We start from the raw sequence: 20157 nt of genomic DNA on the forward strand, positions 1-20157 counted from the left end.
TTTTCCTTTCAATAGCGTATAGTAGACTTCAAAGAGCAAACAAATCCGTTAAACATTGTAAACATTTTGTAAGGTAACACTGATTTTTAAAGATAAATGACATAATCTGTAATTGTTTTGCAAATTAATGCAATGGCGAAAGGCAGTAAAGATGATTAGATATCATTTTAATGTCTGAAGAAATTCGTCTTTTTATGTGTCAGCCTTCCGGCTAAACAGAATTTATTGCCGCAAGGAACATTTTCTTGGTTTCTCGCGAGAGAAGAACGTAACGATTTCAGCTCGCTAGGTGGCGGGCGCGCGTCAGCTGTAGGGCGCGTTTTGATTGGTCGAAATCCGATAGAGAGAAAACTGATGCGATACGGTTTCGATAAAGTCGATAAGTGTACATTGCTCGGTTTGTTGTGGTGGAAATTAGACGTATCGAGCGCAGGGAGGCTGTGTGCTATTTCTGTTAAGTGTAAATTGTGTTTGTACTGCGATGGATATTTGTAAGTGTTACGGAATTAAGTGTTATACTTGAAACTGGATAAAAGTAAGCGAATACACCAGCGAAGAGCCGTTTCAGCGGCTTATTTAGTGGATTTCGTGAATAGCGGTTTTATGATTTAAACAAGTGTAGCCTGTATGTTGTACAGCTGGGCTCTTGATATGTGCGGAATGATGTAAACACTGTTTTTCCGGAAGTATACTCAACTATGTTCGGAACGCTTCAAGAAAGTGTGTACGCCTTGCTCCTCTTGCTATATGTGGTCACGTGCCCACGAGTGACCGCCACGACATGCCCGGCGGTGTGCTTCTGTCCGTCTGTCTCCCGGGTGGTCTACTGCCCGAGGAAAGCGCTACCGTTCATTCCGGCGGGTATACCGACCGACACTGTCCAGCTGACGTTGAACGATAATAAGTTCCAGAATCCGGTCATAAGCCGGGCCAACTTCTCTAACTACCGAGATCTCGAGCAGTTATACTTGACTGATTGCGGAATCGAGTACATCGAACCGGACACTTTCGTGGACAATAAGAAGCTGAAGTGGTTGGACTTGGGTAAAAACAAACTGAAAAGGATCTCAGACTTTACTTTCAGAGATTTGACCCTTGACCACCTTTTCTTAAACGATAACCCCGGGGTCGAGATTTCGACACGGGCGTTTGGAGGTCTGAAAACCACGGGGTTGTACATGCAGAATAATGCCATGGATAAGTTGTCTCTGGAGGTCATTCGACCGATGAACGGTACCCTTAAGACGCTGTGGATTGACGGGAACAAGTTTGACAAGTTCAATCCGCAGTGGTTATTCTTGTTTAGGACGCTGAGCCACTTAAGGATCGGTGACAATCCGCTCCACTGCAACTGCGAGGCGCGGTGGTTGCACGAGTTCTACACAGCTTCCTCGAGAATCTTTGAGAACGTGCTCCCGCCCGCTTGCCGGTCGCCGGGTCAGCTTAGGGGCCAGACCTTTAAAGACCTTCACACCGACGACTTCAAGTGTCAGCTTCCGGTGTTCAAAAACGTCGACGTCATTCTCGAGAAAAACGTCGGCAAACTGACTTGTCTTGCAAGTGGCGACCCCGTGCCGACGATCTACTGGATGAAGCCTGACGGCACGGCGGAAGTGTTCATTCCAAAGTCGGAAGACATTACCAAAGATATGGAAGGAGTGATGTATATTCGAGATCCGAGAGCGGAACTGAAGAACAGATACCAGTGCGTTGCGAACAATCCTGCGGGTAACGTCACGTTCTCAATAAACGTTGCGTGGCCGGCTGACGAGGTTGACGTTACGAAACAGTACGAACAACACGATAATCCCGCCATTGAAAAAACAGACGATAAGAAAGTCGATGAAAAAGACGAGAAGAAAATACAGGACACAAAGGAAGGAACAGCAATTGAAGTGTTTCAATCAAACTCTAGTAAAGTGGTTGGAACAGAAATCGCAACGGTCTCTGCCGTTGTAAAGGACCGTTTTACGACATCGGACCTTATCGGTGCCGTTGTCGGTACGTTTGTGTTGACGTTACTGTTGTGTGTTATAGTGTTTTATGTGATTGTGAAATACCAACGAAAGCCGGGCACACCCGTTCATCATCATCACCATCATAATGGGGTCCATAATGGGGACATAAAAAGGGGCCCGCCCAGTCGTCATGAGCTCGACGAGGTTGAGCATACCATGAAAATGTTAGATAAACGGAGTTACGATATTCATGTATAGAGAGATCTCTACGGTACACAGGTCTGCTTTGTTTATAATCCCATATCTCATCAACACACGTGAACACAATCTTTTTTATTTTTATGCTCAGCTATTTTCTTATGTCTAATCCAAACCGTTGAATAAATTCAATTAATTAAGTTCAACTGTCTTTTCTATGGACTTAAGATATAAATGGTTAAAGTCAACAATCAATATTGTATGCCTTAAAGTATAAACTATTAAAGAAAATTGTATACATGTACTTCCCTAAATCATGTTATCATCTTGCCTTGTTGCTCCGTGGATCTTTCTCGTATATAGATAACTTCACGTCAAAAAGGGTCAGTAGGTTATTACGAAGATATAAAAGTACTATCAATTAATAATTATTATTTTCTGCATTTTAATGTTTGCTTTATTTATTACTATGTAGTCTGTACAATTGTCTGAAAATTCTGCATTAACACTGTGGAGTTTCTTTGACGTATTATTGAAGTTTTATTTCAAAGTTCATGGTCCAATTTTTTGCAATCTTTCTATGTTATGGTCTTAAGAACCAAAATGTGCTATCAATGCAACATGATAATTGTTTGTAATTATAAAATAATTCTTACGTTTTACCTATTTACGGATTATTTTAAGTTATTTGCATTAAATAAGTTGTGTTTATATGTCTTAAGATTATCTTTTTAAAACAACTATTCAGTTTCTCACAAAAGTAGTAAATGGGGTATTATCCATTTTAATTCTATAAAGCAACAAGAACAAAACTTTAATCTTGCTACTATGTGTTATTGAATTCTTTTTATTGCATTATGTAATAAGATATCATTGTAGTTTAAAGATTATTATGAAAAATAAGTATTTTCGAAATCGGTTTTAAATATATTCAAATAAGCCTTCATTTGGAGCAAACACCTGGTCGAAATAGTGCTAATCAAATAAAACCTGATCCGAATGTGTATTAAACAACACTTGAGATTGCTTTTGAATTGAAATAATGTAAGATTTCGCTGGGGTGGTATTTTGGTGTCACTTGAGAAAATAAGCGCGATATTTTTGCAGAGTGAACTAGCAAAGAACGGTGCATTCATTTACGAAGAGTATTATGGGAGTATTATGGGTTTAAGAGGAGAAGTATAAATCAGGATCCTACTGGGGCATTATGCAGTTCTTTTTAAAACTGGAATCTTTGACACTATACAAATATGGTAAGTCGTCACTTGAGACTCGGTGTTTGCTTGCAGACGCAGTGCGTTCGATGAGATAATTAAGATCGGTAACAATGACACGTTATTACTAAGCTAGGTCATGACAGCAAGCTGATATGCAAACAGCAATGTTAATTGGTAGTCCGAATGTCATTATCATCACCTGCGCGCGCTCGATTGCGATAACGCCCGTTTTATTCCATGACAAAAAAATGCATGTTAGCGGAAAGATAATTTGGACCGAATGTGTCGAAAAGACCTCGAGGGGTCGAAATTATCGGCAAGTTTTGAACCATTAAAACGTTTTGTGAACTAGGACAATAGCATCGATGATATCAGGGCTACACAAAAAAAGCGAAAAATAGGCTTAGCCTTTGAAGTTGTTCAATCGAGAAGGTTAGTCAACGCGGATTGATAGTTTTCACACACGTGTTAATTTTTGTTAGATCGGAACTGATAATTTTGGTATTTCTTTAGTTGGACACCTTATTAGCATTCCGTTTATTGTAAACGCTGATCACTAACCGAAAACGATTACGTTTAGTTTGTTGTTTACAATAGTAGATTTTTCTTTTAAAGTAATTTTGAAGAGTTAACAGGAAATAGTTTCAAACAGTTTTCTTCCCATCCATATGTATTTTAAAAAAAGCTAAAACATATGTACAGCAAACCGCCATGCGAAATTAAATAATTATGGTCATATCTTTTCCGCAAATTTCAACTGTCTACCCTTCGGCCAATATCACGAATGTTCAATCACATATATACGGCGCCTTAGTATGTTCAATACATGTCATAAAATATCATGTTTTATCGAACATTACTTGTCAGGTTTTCATATCAAACAACGCGGTTGTGATGAATCTCGTCGTACATATGCAGGCAATATGTGATTCTGCGATGTGTTTGGAGAAGCACAGCTTGCGCGCCAATGCGCAACTTCTAATTTAATATTGATACTGATATTAAAGGGACATATTTGACGTTCGTTATAAAAACGGAAAATTTCATAATAGTGAGCAAAAACCTATATACGCATGTTTACAAAGTTATTGCTATGAAAAATTATATTATTTTATAATTCTTGCTATTTGGAAATTTAAAACACATTTGTTATTGTCAGAATGAAATAAATAAGTGAGATTTTTTCAAAATTACATAGTTCTATTAATCATTTATTATTTGTGCAATCAGTATTGCTGTTCTGCTTCATTTTTTCTATTTATTTGCTATTGAATACACATGCTTTGCCGCCACTGTATTATCACATATTATTCCTATGACGGGTAGTACGCCTTTTATTAGATATGGCGATCATGAAAAAAGAACAGGAATGAACGTACATTTTGCAAGACTGATTTATGGTGCGTGTTGGCGTGATTTGTGTCCGATACGATAACTTTGAAGTGGTCACTGTTTTCGATGTCTCACTGAGATTGTCTGGAATTTATTGGCACGTGTGTTATTAGCAATCATTTCAACTGAACTGTTGGAAATATTAACATTTAATATGATAAGGTGCGAATTTGTTAACGTTATGTCGAATACTTAAAACTACGAATTCTGCGAAATAATAATAGAATCAAATGCTTATAAAGCGGACAGCCAGTGGTATTTTAATCAAGAAATCAATTTAAATGTTTATTTCTTCTATTGACTAGAACTCATTCAAAACAATTATATGTTGATGATAAAATGGTTAAATAACTTTTTCGCTAGCATAATATTTACGTTAAGCAAATATCAATTGTTGGTAACGACAAGACTAGTATATTTTGTTAACAAGATTGACCCCGTCACCTATCGTAAACCATATAAATATATCAGCAATAAGGTAATAACTTTTTAATGGTGATGGGTTTGAAATACTGTAGGCAATTTAACCCGGCCGATCGCATTCTAGATATGAGACAAGGGACCGCAGTAATGCGATACTTTAATTGTGTACACATGGTAAATATTGCTATAGAAATAGAGTAAATAGAGTGCAATGTAGACTAACAAAACAATCTTAACCAATTGGACAGTTTTGAAAGCGGTCAAATTTCAACTTTTTTGCCGTTAGCTGAATACGTTATTAAAATACATGCCAAGTTCTACTGTGTGGTTGACATTTAAATGTGAAGTATTACTCAAATGCCGCATAGGCGACATTGAATAATTAATGTTCTGTCATTAATTTTACTAATTTCAAGGTAGACGTACAGTTAAATAGGTACTATGGGCCTGTTGACAGTTGAAACACCCTGGGGTCCTCGTGCGATAATTACAACTGATGATTATAGATGGCGAAAAAACTCAAACGCAGTTTTCAAAGAATCAAGATCGGTTTAAGATCTTTTACATTTCAATTCCTGTCTTGTTTTCATAAAATTTCTCACATCGAAAGTGAAAAGACCCATTTCCAAATTGAAACATCAAAGAAAACGTTCGTCTTTTCTTCATTGGGTTAATTACAGAGGAACTCGAAACAAAGATTATCACGAGTACAAGAAATGATTCACCTTTGTCAGTCTGTTCTTTGTGGCGAAGACTTAACATTAAAATCGCATTACGATTGTTTCAGTCTTACTCAAAGTCCTGTGTCCGCGCAAGGTCTAAGACTTAATAAACGAGTGAGAAGAAATATTTTTGCTTAGATTGAAGGTTCATATTAAAGCCTGTCGATGATGAATATTCCAGTTCGTTCGGTTCAGTGCCAAATATTTGTATATAAAAAATACCTGAATTGCGCGCATTACCGTTGTATTGATGTTTCCGATATTTATTCCAACACTTAATCACTTTTCAGCTCAGGGTTTCTGCGTAGCGATTTAATTCTAGATTGCATAGTCGAACTTCATAATTGCCGATTTGTTTCAGTGATGCGCATGCGCAAACGATGGTGTGTTGTTTTTGTACATTCTTTTGCCGTATAATTCGAAATACAGGTACACCGTTATGATAAAAACATGAAACCCATCAAAACATCCCAGCGATTACGTTTTCTTGAAATCGGAATGCAAATTTGATATATAAAAAATAAATACATGTTTTTTTTTCATATATTAACATGGACAATCACATAAGCGTAAGCATGGCATATTTGATGACGTAGATAATACGTTTGATGACGTCATTGTGTATATATGTTTTTATTTATAGATATGTTTTACTTTGTACATATATGTGTAAATGTGTAAATATTGTGTGTACATAAAGAAGAGTGTACAAAGGCAGTCTAGTGCAATGACATTTATGTATTTATCACATGTTACATGATATATTTTGTCTCACTTATCGACTAGTTATTCTGAAATACAATGTATAGTTTTTTCTTTAACTGTTAAAGTAGCGATTGTTTGACAAGCATTTTCATGTTACATTTCACAATCTTCTCTGATTCACACATTTATAATGTAAGTACTGTTTTCCATTTTTCATATTTTATTGTTATGTGGATTTTTGTTTCATGACCATTCAGGTCCCATACAGGACATTAAATAATTGTGAAAACAATTTTAATGGCTTTGTTCTTTACATCCCAACCCCTCACCCCACCGCCCCACCACCCCCAACCATGCGTATGTTAAGAGACATAAACTATTTTTAAAAGTGAAAGTATTATTAAGGTATTCTATGGATATAAAGCTTTGTAAATGTTTTCTGTTGAAATGTATTAAGACCATGTCCACGCACCTTTAAATTCAGTACACTAGATCTATTGTATACATTAGTTTAGAGATTAATTAATTTCGTCGACGTCTTCACTACATAGTTCTAAAAAATAAATCGTGTTAACACAATATAGGTCACGTATAACTTAAAAGGCAAAGCGTTTATTCAAGACCCATTCCTATTTATTGGGGACTACTTGATAAATTCCTCCGCGCGAGGACAATCAGTCCATCCGGGCAACTCTCATTTAGGGCTTCATCTATTAACATTGTCATCATCCTCGTTTCGAATGAAGATACTTTGTTGTCATGGCAACGATTTCTTTGACAGTTTTCTAGTAATTACTGGCCGACAAAGAGGCTGTTCAATCTTAGATTACGAGAAAATGGCCACTGCGTCGCGTTCTTTATTCGATTTAAAGCGTCTAACGACTGTACATTGATATAACGTCTTGTTACTAAAATCCCCGTCTATGAGAACATGTTACTTAATATGTTGGGGAAGTGCATGAGTCCGTATTTAGAATCATGATTAATCTTAGACTTGAGACACATTATTAGGGCATGTCTTCAAAATGCTATTTTAAAGAACGCTGAGAAATACACTATTGTTTACAAAATAAAATGCATTAATGGCCAATTTAGAACTGCATGTAAAGCATTATGTTTTTAGTATATAAAAAGGTTTTATATATTATTGTTTAGCTCACCTGAGCACAACGTGCTCTTGGTGAGCTTTTTTGATCGCCTTTTGTCCGTCGTGTGTTGTCCGTTGTGCGACGTCAACATTTGCCTTGTTCACTCTCTAGAGGCCACATGTATTGTCCAATCTTCATGAAATTTGGTCAGAAGATTGGTTTCAATGATATCTTGGATGAGTTCGAAAATGGTTACGTTTGCTTGAAAAACATGGCTGCCAAGGGGAGGGGCATTTTTCCTTATATGGCTATAGTTTAATCTTGTTAGCACTCTAGAGGCCACATTTATTGTCTGATCTTCATGAAATTTGGTCAGAAGATTCATCCCAATTATATCTTGGACGAGTTCGAAAATGATGCCGGTTGGTTAAAAAACATGGACGCCAGGGGGCGGGGCATTTTTCCTTATATGGCTATAGTAAAACCTTGTTAACACTCTAGAGGCCACATTAATTTCCAGGTCTTCGTGATATTTGGTCAGAAGATTGGTTTTAATGACATCTTGGATGAGTTAGAAAATGGTTACGTTTGCTTGAAAAACATGGCCGCCAAGGGGCGGGGCATTTTTCCTTATATGGCTAAATATGGCTATAGTAAAATCTTGTTAACACTCTAGAGGCCACATTAATAGTCTGATCTTCATGAAACTTGTTCAGAAGATTCATCCTAATAATATCTTGGACGAGTTCGAAAATGATGCCGGTTGGTTGAAAAACATGGCCGCCAAGGGGCGGGGCATTTTTCCTTATATGGCTATAGTAAAACCTTGTTAACACTCTAGAGGCCACATTTATTGTCCAATCTTGATGAAATATGGCCAGAAGATTACTCCCAATGATATCTTGGATGAGTTCGAAAATGGTAACGTTTGCTTGAGTAACATGGCCGCCAAGGGGCGGGGCATTTTTCCTTATATGGCTATATATGGCTATAGTAAAATCTTTTTAACACTCTAGAGGCCACATTTATAGTCCGATCTTCATGAAACTCGGTCAGAAGATTCATCCCAATAATAACTTGGACGAGTTCAAAAATAATGCCGGTTGGTTGAAAAACATGGCCACCACAGGGGCGCACATGGGCGGGGCTATTTTCCTTATATGGCTATAGTAAACCCTTGTTAACACTCTAGAGGTCACATTTATTTTCCGATCATCATGAAACTTGGTCAGAAGATTTTTCCCAATGATAGCTTGGATGAGTTCGAAAATGGTTTTGGTTGCTTTCAAAACATGGCCACCAGGGGCGGGGCATTTTTCCTTATATAGCTATATATGGCTATAGTAAGCCCTTGTTAACACTGTAGAGGCAACATTTATTGTCCAATCTTCATGAGATTTGGTCAGAAGATTGGACTCAATGATATCTTGGATGAGTTCGAAAATAATTATGTTTGCTTGAAAAAAAAATGGTTTCCAAGGGGCGGGGCATTTTTCCTTATATGGCTATAGTAAAATCTTGTTAACACTCTAGAGGCCATATTTACTGTCCGATCTTCATGAAACTTGGTCAAAAGATTCATCCCGATAATATCTTGGATGAGTTCAAAAATGATGCCGGTTGTTTATAAAACATGGCTGCCAGGGGGCGGGGCATTTTTCATAATATGGCTTTAGTAAAACCTTGTTAACGCTCTAGAGGCCACATTTATTTTCCGATCTTCGTGAAACTTGGTCATAAGATTTGTCCTAATAATATCTTGTTATCTCAGGTGAGCGACTTTGGGCCTTTCATGCCCTCTTGTTTAACACAAACAATAACAATATCGCTGTTGGTAAACGGAACCTATTTTGTCATAAGTACCAATATCTAATTGCGGAAATAAAAGATAACACGCCCAATTTAATTTATGAGTGAACAAACACTATCTAATTACGGAAATGAAAAGATAAAACTCGTTGTCAGCTCCGTTCACGAAAGATATTTCAAATGTTCTTTCGCCCGTACATGTAAAATGTTGCAGACACATGTTACGCAATTCGCAACGCTTCGGCGATACCCGCTTTTGTAAAAGCTGTTGAACAAAACTGTTACCCAAAGATAGAGACGATTGAAATGTCACCCAAGGAGGTTGCGATGTAATTATAGGGCATTAGAGACGGAGTTTAAATTGTCTGCTCAAGATGCAATATTGAGTCATCGTAGAGCAGGTAAAATGTTGAAGTTCAATGCTAACTATTTGCGGTGAAGTATTTACATGAATTGGCTCCGTTTAAATAAAGCAAATTGCTAAGACAACACAATGTCGGCATCTCGTGAAATTCGAATAATATGCAATTTAACACATATTGGTTTTAATGTGTTTTTTGTGCTATAAAATACATAATATTATCAAGTCGGCGCTCGCATACGTTTATTTGCATAACATTTACTACATGAAGTATTTTTTAATTGCACAATCAACTTAAATGAACAAACCTATTTTCTTCATTTATGTCATTTCGATGAGAGAGAACATTGCATGGTTGTGTGTACAGAGAAAATAAATCCATATCTCGGCGAATGTTTCAATATAGTGACAGACGTGGCTTCCGTATCTATAAATAATTAATTAACAATTGACGCTCATGATCGTTGCATATGATGAATTATTAAAGCAGGTATAATTGACATCAATCTCTCGTCTTTGGCATTCTTGATGCGTCTAATAATGGTCTTTGCCTTGTATAAAACACATTAGTTGACAGCGTTGACACATATTTATGAGCTTTGCTACGAGACTATCTTAACTAAGCCCCAATACACGCGGAGTTACACTACACGCGGAGTTACACTATTATGGCTCGCATAGGCGAGAATATATTCTCATTAATGGTCATTATTACAGAAACGTATCTTCAATGTTAAACAATATGAGTTACATTGTTATTATACTTATCTCATGTGAATATATAATGTTGAAAGTAAAAGTTAAAACGACATGCAGCACACTAAATTATATGACAAAAAGTTGTATTCAAAGCTGTAAGTTCCTCCGCGTCTTGATGACGTCATTCTAAGGAGACGTATACATTATAATTGGGCCGTGCTCTGTGAAAAGGGGGCTTAATGCATGTGCGTAAAGTGTCGCCCCAGCTTATCAGGGACATCACTTTCTGCTTTTCAGTTTAAATACAGTCTTTAATTAGCACAACACTAGTTTAAGCGGAAAGTGTCACACACTTTTTCACAGAGCACGGCCCATATTTATTTATCGCCAGCCTTTCTATAGCATTCATTATGTAAACGTTTCCTATTTCTGGCAGATTTTTAGTTTGCTGTACACTTTATTTCATGTTAATGCTACTGTGATAACTTCATTATTTTAGTATTTCTTTATTTCCGGGTTTTAAATAATGCAGTGAATATAAACAAGGCGCGTATGTGATATAAGATAGCATACAATTTGCGCATGAAATTTTCTGTTCATTTTAATTAATAAAATGTTTTAGGAGAAAAGTAAAATGTCAAGCTACATTAATGATATAATTATAACACAAAACATTAATTTGAACCCTTTGCCGAAATGAACAGTATATAAAAGAGCACTTATAACAAACTAGCAATTATGACCAAGGCATCATTTTAAAACTTATATGTCAGACGCTTGGGCCAAAATTAAACATTACCTAGGTCATAATATCTATAGTTTTCGCTAAAACGTCAAACACAACAAACCCGAGGGAAACCATGCAAACGACACCACACTTGCGCTAAGTAGTGACAAACACTGCCATATTTCGTTCAGAAACTGAATATTGAAGTCAAAATGGAAGTCCGGCTATCGAAGTGGTTGGTACACTCGATTCTCACCTAAGCGACCCGGGTTCTATTTCCGATCCCGGCAGCTGGTGAGTATGGTTGGTGGTCACCATAACGTTGGCGAATACTCTTAAAGACAGAGAAACAAACAAATTGTAATGTTATGATCAATATGTTTTCTGCTCCATATGGTAATTAAGAAGTTCACGTATTTACTAAAGAACACAAAATAACAAGAAAATAAATGTATATGCGATTCTGTTGTTTTCTATGATTTTATTTATTCGGCCACACTCCGGGATTATAGGACTTAATTTATGTACGTGCGTCAAGTGTCGATCCAGATATGTGCAGTCCGCACATATGTTTCATGGACGGCACTTTCCGCCAACACTGAATATTCGTTTAAACAAAAAATACCCATAACAGCGGAAAGGGTCGTCCATAATAAGCCATGGACTGCACAGGCTAATCGGGCATTACAATTTACTTACATGCATTAAGACCCGTTTTCCCAGAAAGTGCGCAGTTGCATCGGTGAATTATATCAAGCTTCCAAATGCTAATATGTTTATGTGAGTGTATTTTGTACACAATAACCCCCAGTTTTGTAGTCAGTAATAATGCAATTAGTCTGGAATGTTGTACGTACAACTATTTCTCCATTTGGTGAAACAAATGAAATGCCACTTCCATTGTACTAGAACATAGTTTTCTGTTGTGACCTTGGCTGAGAAATCAGCATTAAAAGTTTTGCGTTAGTCTGTCTTTCGCCATAATGATAAGGCAGTCTTTGAGTAGCGAAAATCCAGTTGATGCGAAAAGTGTTGGCCCTGATTAGCCTGTGCGGACTGCACGTGCTAGTCAGGTACGACACTTGACGCACATGTATTAAGCCCGTTTTCCAAAAGAAGCTGAAATCCATTCAGCTCGTGTCAACAGCTGAACGTGCAATGAACGCTGGTGGCCCCTTATAGCTTTCCTCTCGGTATTTCTGCATACAATTCATTTATTTGCCTGATTCAGATTACTGCAGAATTACTTCACATGTACAGCTTATTGTACGCTGTCAATGTTGTGTGTTTTTTACATCAAAAAGAGAAGGATTTTTTCCATGTTGGCTTTCCATACAAATATATGAAAACATGTACTTAAATAATGCCGTTTTTATTAAATGCGTACACATGTCCTATATACCCTTACCGTCTCGTGTAAATAAGCTTATAACCCTGACAACAACGTAAATATAAATGTGAAAACGTTCAGCTGACAAATTGCCCATTTATCCGAGATAATGTATTTGTTATGTTCTCTTGAGGCTAGAATAGACTTCACCTAAAATCATGGAATATTTGTTTCACACACGACAAAATACGTATACCACAATTATCAAGGACGAAAAGGGACGTGTTAATAACACTAAGGTATCAAATGATAGTTTGTGCGTAAGAAATTATCATAATGATTATCCCCCGGATAAATGTACCAAACAGTTGACAGCCCTGAAATCTCCAAATACAAATAAATCATACGGTTATGTGATTATGTATAAGGACGTTGACTTATTTACTTATTTTATGGGAAGTATTTGTGTATTTTTTTATTATTTGTGATATTCAACAACACTACAGGCATATAATTGCGGTTAATCTAATCACAAGTTGCATAAAATAAATCTAAAACGATCTTATTTGCAGTGTAACAGCGATAATATAACAAATGGAAAATCATTCACCAGAGCAATTTAATTTTGACAATGATGATAAAAAGCGTTATCTCACCTAAAAGTTAAAATATCCACTTAACATAATATTTTATTGCTATTAATCATAACAATAAATTATGTGTTTACACATTTCGGATAATTTATTTTCCTTGTCAAAGATTAAGTTCTTTCCAGCCTTTAGCAATCGTTTTCTTTAGTTAAGTTGTTTGGAATCGCCAGATTTATATTTACTGATATAATACACAAACCTTTGAACATGTCCCTCTAGGACCAAGAAAAGCTTCATAGTGATGTATCCAACAATGTAAGTAGCTATAAACGATGCAAGTTTTATATTTCCTCACCATGTGAAAAATTAGATATATTTTATGAGTAGTGCTATGAGACGACGGGAATACATGCGTGTGCGTAAAGTATCCGCACAGGCTAATCAGAGACGACATTTTCCGCGTTTATGGTACATTTCGTTCGAAGAAAGTCTCTTCTTATATCGAAAATCCTGTTCAGTAAGAAAGTGTCGTCCTTTTTAAGCCCGTGAGGACTGCACAGGCCAATATGGAACGACACTGAACACACACGCATTAAGCCCAGTTTTCACAGAACGAGACTAATATGTGGTGATCCAGCATTTCCAGTATCATCAATCGTGATACCTCGGCTATCTCCGGACTCCCCCGTAAGATTTAAGCAATACATCGTCTGCTGATACAGAGTGCAGTATCATGTGTTCGAACATTTCGGAACCTTTATTTTTGTGGAAAAAGATTCAGTTTTTTTTACCTTAAGCAATCGATCTCATAGTCTGGTTGATTGAAATCGTCAGAGGTATATTAAACTAACTAATATACAAATCTTGAAGGCAAGAAGCGCTTTAAAGGGAATTATTTAACTAAGTTAGTATTTGCAAACGATGAGACAAGGGTTGGTCATTCTGCTCGAAATTATTTATTCTCTTAACATGTAAATAATGAAATACATGTATTTCTGTACCGTTTCTGTCTCGTGGTCTTGGAATATCGCAATGGTTACTATTTGTTGTTAATAAAATGTTTATTGTTATGTTCTATATAAATGGCATACGATTTTCTCACATATATCATGGGCATTGTAAACCAATATAGGTCTGAATTTTTGTAATGTTTTGTACTGAGTTTTGCTTGTGTCGCTGATAACTGAAAATAAGTTTTGATCAATGAGTTTGAGGCTTTTGACATGGTTGATCAAAAGAAAATGACTTCAAATGAAAACAAAGCGGTACTGGGCATTAGAATTGAGATTCCTGACGTATGCTAAATTAACAATTCAGGATTTTTCTCTTTTGGCGCAGCTAAAAAAAACAAGTAAACAACTCTGATATTTTAAACCAGGTATTGTAAGATTACCGAAAGACAAATAGAATCCTCTCGCGACACCGACACGTACATGAAAGGATAGTCGCAACCCACGGGCGGAAGAGTTGTCGATAGGTCGTTGTGGGAGCAAAAGAGGTGACTTACTGAGGGTCGCGTGATCTTTTCAGCCCCTAATAAAGCAAGGCAAGAGGGCAGAGGTGGTAAGATATGATAGAGATCACATAATGAGGGGTCACGTGGTAAAATTTCGAGTATTAAGTTGTAAACCAGTCTATCGGACAAATACTGAGAGCGGAGATGCAGCAGTTTCACTTTGAGTTATTGATTAGGTCTATTATAATATTGCAGCCCAAATATAATGCTGTAATCCAATTATAATACTGCAACCCAAATATTACGCTGTAAACCAATTATAATACTGCAACCCAAATATTACGCTGTAACCCAATTATAATACTGCAACCCAAATATTATGCTGTAACCTAATTATAATACTGCAACCCAAATATTACGCTGTAACCCAATTATAATACTGCAACCCAAATATTACGCTGTAACCCAATTATAATACTGCAACCCAAATATTACGCTGTTACCCAATTATAATGCTGCAACCCAAATATTACGCTGTAACCCAATTATAATACTGCAGCCCAACGATTACGCTGTAACCCAATTATAATACTGCAACCCAAATATTACGCTGTAACCCAATTATAATACTGCAACCCAAATATTACGCTGTAACCCAATTATAATACTGCAACCCAAATATTACGCTGTAACCCAATTATAGTACTGCAACCCAAATATTACGCTGTCACCCAATTATAATACTGCAACCCAACGATTACGCTGAAACCCAATTATAATACTGCAACCCAAATATTACGCTGTAACCCAATTACTGCAACCCAAATATTACGCTGTAAACCAATTATAATACGACAACCGAAATATTATGTTGTAACCCAATTATAATACTGCAACCCAAATATTATACTGTAACCCAATTATAATACAGTAACTTTATCTTATGAATGAATCTTGACGTACGTTTTTGTATGAATGAAGCTCGGACGAATTCTCGGTTTCATACACATTTTTAGTACACCCCGAATGTTTATTTACGCCTGTAAAATAATCGTAAAGTAAAGGTTTTATGAGCGTTCTCTTTGGTAAGGTACAATTGGTTGTTCGGTCTCACCCGAACTGGGTTAGATTTCATCTCGAAAGACAACTATTACGTCTCCAGGGAGCGATTTCCGGTTGTAAAAGATCCAGTTAGTGAAATCGAATATTATGCGAATACACACAAGCGAAATGTAAGAACAACTCGCCTTAAGACTTTTCGGCACCTAAGGTAGGAAAACCAGCTATTTAATTGGTTAAGCTTAGGTAGAAAAACCAGCTATTTAATTGGTTAAGCTTAGGTAGAAAAACCAGCTATTTAATTGGTTAAGCTTAGGTAGAAAAACCAGCTATTTAATTGGTTAAGCTTAGGTAGAAAAAACAGCTATTTAATTGGTTAAGCTTAGGTAGAAAAACCAGTATCAATGTCAAACAATCTTATACTTGTTTCTGAACGTAATACTAGTTCGAGTACACAGTCCCTTTTTCAAGAAAATGTTTCAGGGCAATTCTGTGTTATTTCCTTTCGATCATTTTCGGACGGCACAACATTGATTATTACATAATTGTCATGTGACACGTGAGTTTTTTGAAAGTGTTATGAAAAAACCTGGTACACAGTTTACAAAAAAATATGAGTATATTGCAAAAAGACACATTTATTAACCTGCATAATACAGAAAGGCTACTTATCATTATACTGGGACGAAGGACTGAATATTTCGTTTCCCATTAGGCCTACTTGTGTTTTTTGTTGAAAAAAAAAACCGACTTAAATACGCATTTTGCAACAACCTTGTTTTATGCAAAGTTACACAATATAAAATATAAACATGGATGTTATACTCATTGATTACAATAGCGCATGTTATTTCCATTTAATAAGTTTACTTAATGTAATGGTGCAATGTTCAGCTCTTTTTCATAACGTCTTTAATAAAGAGTACATCTATGTCGGCTATAAAAAAGCATTATGATTATCTTTAACAAAACATAATTTATTGTGCTCAAAATAACCCTTGACAAACAACTTCATTGGCTTCAAATGTCGCCTAAAAATAAATAAATATAGGTCTAAATACAACCCGCTAACCCAGTGATCCAGGGTCAATATTGCACACTTGCATATTATATGTCATTTATAAGGATTAATATCCGTACAAACGTGTCACCTCGCCATCATAAATCATCCGCGACAGACCGACACTGAACGCGATTTGCCTGTTATGATACCATCTCTTCGATTAATCATCCGCGACAGACCGACACTGAACGCGATTTGCCTGTTATGATACCATCTCATCCGCGACAGACCGACACTGAACGCGATTTGCCTGTTATGATACCATCTCTTCGATTAATCATCCTTTTCATTTATATATTTTAATTGGGGGAAATGAAAAAACATTTATTGAAAACTATGTGAAGTTTCAAGAAAATTTTCAATTTTGCGATTCCGATTTAGTAATATGCGATTATTATAATTAAAGAATATGGCATCTTGATTTATCACAGTGTACTGTATGCACTCTATATAAGCAAAAATACATTTGGTCTGTTTTATCGACGCCTGAATTAATATGAAAAAAAAACTTTCCAAATAATCAGGAATGTGGGTGTATTTGAACCCCCTAATTATTTAACTGCATAAAAAGCTCATTTAAGAACATATTTCATCACAATAAAATGTAAATACTCATTAACGCAGATCTATTGAAGGAAATAAAATAATAATACTACTGAGAATCAAAGTTTATAAGCATTCATGGATAGATACACACACGATTTTATTACTAACATCATCCCAACCAAATGCCTGATTTTCGAAAACGGGAATTTAACCCTTACAGCGCTGGAACCGAATTTTAAAGGCCTTTGCAAACAGTTTGGATCAAGATCAAGATCAGACGCCACATAACGTGGCGTCTGATCTTGATCCAATCTGTTTGCTATTCTGATAGTGGTTTTTGAAAAAAAAATGAAGAAAATGCTAATTTTAGAAATTCAGCAGACGACATTTTACCAGATGACAAATTTCCCAGCATGCATAGGGTTAACGCCTCTAACATGTACAACACATGTAGCGAACATGTTGCACATCTATGCTCAAATGTGGTATGTAGGCTAGAGATGAAAGAATGTTCGGCCCATGGTTGTAGCATGTTTACCACGGACAGTGGACACTTCAAACCAGCAGTCAGCTATGAGTCATTTGCGAGTGCCCTGGTTTCTTGAATAATGGCGATTCGCGGGAACAGCAGAACTGATCGACAGCTGTTCGAACACGTGGTTGTTTAAGTCGGATACTGGCGTCGTTTAAACGAAGTATCTTCTTAGCGAATATCCAGTTAAGTGGGGAAAGAGTTGTCCAAGATTAGACTTGCGGACTGCATATGCTAATACGGAACGATTCATTACGCAGATGCATTAAGTCCCGTTTTCACAGCAAGCATGCAGTTTGAGCCTTAACTGAAGTCGACTACAATGAACAAATCGCAATTTCATCTTCGGCTTGCCCAACATTGTATAACGCTATCGGGCGGTGTAATCAAGTACTCTTAAATGAAACGAAAACACCAATTAAGTCGATGCAGTTTGCGTGTCAGAATTCCCTAGCAAGAATATCGTCTATAGTATGAATAAACGTACCAAATACCTTCACGATTTGTGGCATTTGACATTTTTGTACTACAAAGTAACAAAAATAGAAAGAATGGTTAAAAAATTGTCGTGACAAAATCGATCAAAGTCCTGATATCACAGACTTGAGTTTAGGCATCGCCCCGTACGTTTGTACTTTCTGAGAGCGAAGAAAGTGAAAAACAATGTCATCATTTGCCCACCAAACCGCTTGCACGCCACATACTGCTCAATTGTGTCTTGAATTGGTGCAAACTCAACGATCTATATAAGATTGTGGCATGTGTCGCATGCACTTAAATGCTCATTGTGAATCAATATATTCTAACACTGAATGCTGAGTTTATTTGCTTTTGACACGAAGTATTGTAATTACAGCAATTATGCGACTCAAACAATTTTATTTAAGTAAATACAGGCCACCGGCCCAAAAATACACAATATACACAACTTTTATACAATCACATAGTTGCCTTGTAACTATTTCTATACATAACTAATTATACATTTTTAGATAAATATATAAATACCTACACATTGATGTTGTTTCACATGTAGATATACATATAAATACAAAGTTATGAATTGGTGTTGTTTAACAGATGGTATACAAAACTTGCGACTTAATGGATAATTTCATCATTATTTGATCCCATTAATGAATAAAAATCAGATATTGAACATCCCCCATGGTGCCAATTAAAAAGATATTGGGTACGTATGTCTCTGTGTTTAAAACAATAGAAAAATACATGAAAGTCACAATCAATAACACGTACATTATTGTTATCCAGACAAAAACAACATAGTCTATCATCAAATGGGATATTTGATTGTCTACCAATCTCAATATTGAATGTGTGATTAGAACATCTTAATTTAGAAAATGCAATTTTATGTTTAAATGGTATGTTTTCTAAGGTAAGTTATCTTTCAGTATTTAGCTTTGTTTTGTAATACATGTAATGGTGACAGCGAGTAGAATTGTTTTTATCACTTTGCCAGTTTTGAGTATAACAATCAAAAATACGTTGGCGAAAGTGTCTACTGAATAAATTAACATCACCAATGTATTGACTTATCCATACATTTCCATAGCCATAACGAAATAGCATTGTTTGACTTTTGAAGCCCAACATTTTCTTCCGGAGTCATCAAGCGCTTTTAACATTATATAACATTGTTTACGGTATCTATGATTAGGCATAGTTAGTAACGTACACCAATATTTTATAAAATTGACAAAGTAGGTAACACATAATGGGAGACGTCCGCATTCACCATTCAACATGTGTAAGTAGGTTTTTTTAACATGCAAAATTCGTTTACAAAATTTGTTATGTACAACTTCAATTGAGTCAATATACTCGTAACCCCATATTTGTGATCCATAACATAGAATTGGTTTTATCATACTATCAAACAATATAAATAATTCTTTTGTCGGGAAATACCCAAATGATTTTTTATAGTTGTAAATAGAAAAAATGGCTTTTTGTGCTTGTGCACTTAGTTTTTCATGTGCAGCGCTCCAAGATAATTTTGGTGTTAACATTAATCCCATGTTTTTAAAAATAGATGTAGTATTTATTCGCGTGCCCCGGAAACTCCAATGTTCGTAATGTCTCAAAGGTCCACTGTTTCTAAATACAATTATTTCTGGGGTTTTTTTGGTAGATTAATTTCCATTCCAGTCAAAGCACAAAATTCGTCAATAAAGTTTAATTGCTGTTGTAATTTAATTGCTGTTTCGGCACAGCTAGCTACATCATCGGCGAACATTAGACATGCAATGTCGTAGATT

At 36.1% G+C, this 20157-nt stretch overlaps 1 protein-coding gene across 1 annotated transcript; it reads left to right on the top strand.

Annotated features, from left to right (window-relative positions):
• The first annotated feature begins 370 nt into the window (after positions 1-370).
• On the top strand, positions 371-6907 carry LOC127841812 (leucine-rich repeat and fibronectin type-III domain-containing protein 5-like). Its single transcript, XM_052370922.1, has one exon. The coding sequence runs from the start codon at positions 699-701 to the stop codon at positions 2214-2216; it is 1518 nt and encodes a 505-aa protein (XP_052226882.1). The 5' UTR covers positions 371-698; the 3' UTR covers positions 2217-6907.
• The last annotated feature ends 13250 nt before the right edge of the window (positions 6908-20157 follow it).

Source organism: Dreissena polymorpha, chromosome 8 (genome assembly GCF_020536995.1).
Source record: "Dreissena polymorpha isolate Duluth1 chromosome 8, UMN_Dpol_1.0, whole genome shotgun sequence".
Taxonomy (NCBI): domain Eukaryota; kingdom Metazoa; phylum Mollusca; class Bivalvia; order Myida; family Dreissenidae; genus Dreissena; species Dreissena polymorpha.

Bases quoted from the DNA above. Each gene is read 5' to 3' on its own strand.
- LOC127841812 (XM_052370922.1), top strand. From the start codon at position 699: ATGTTCGGAACGCTTCAAGAAAGTGTGTACGCCTTGCTCCTCTTGCTA.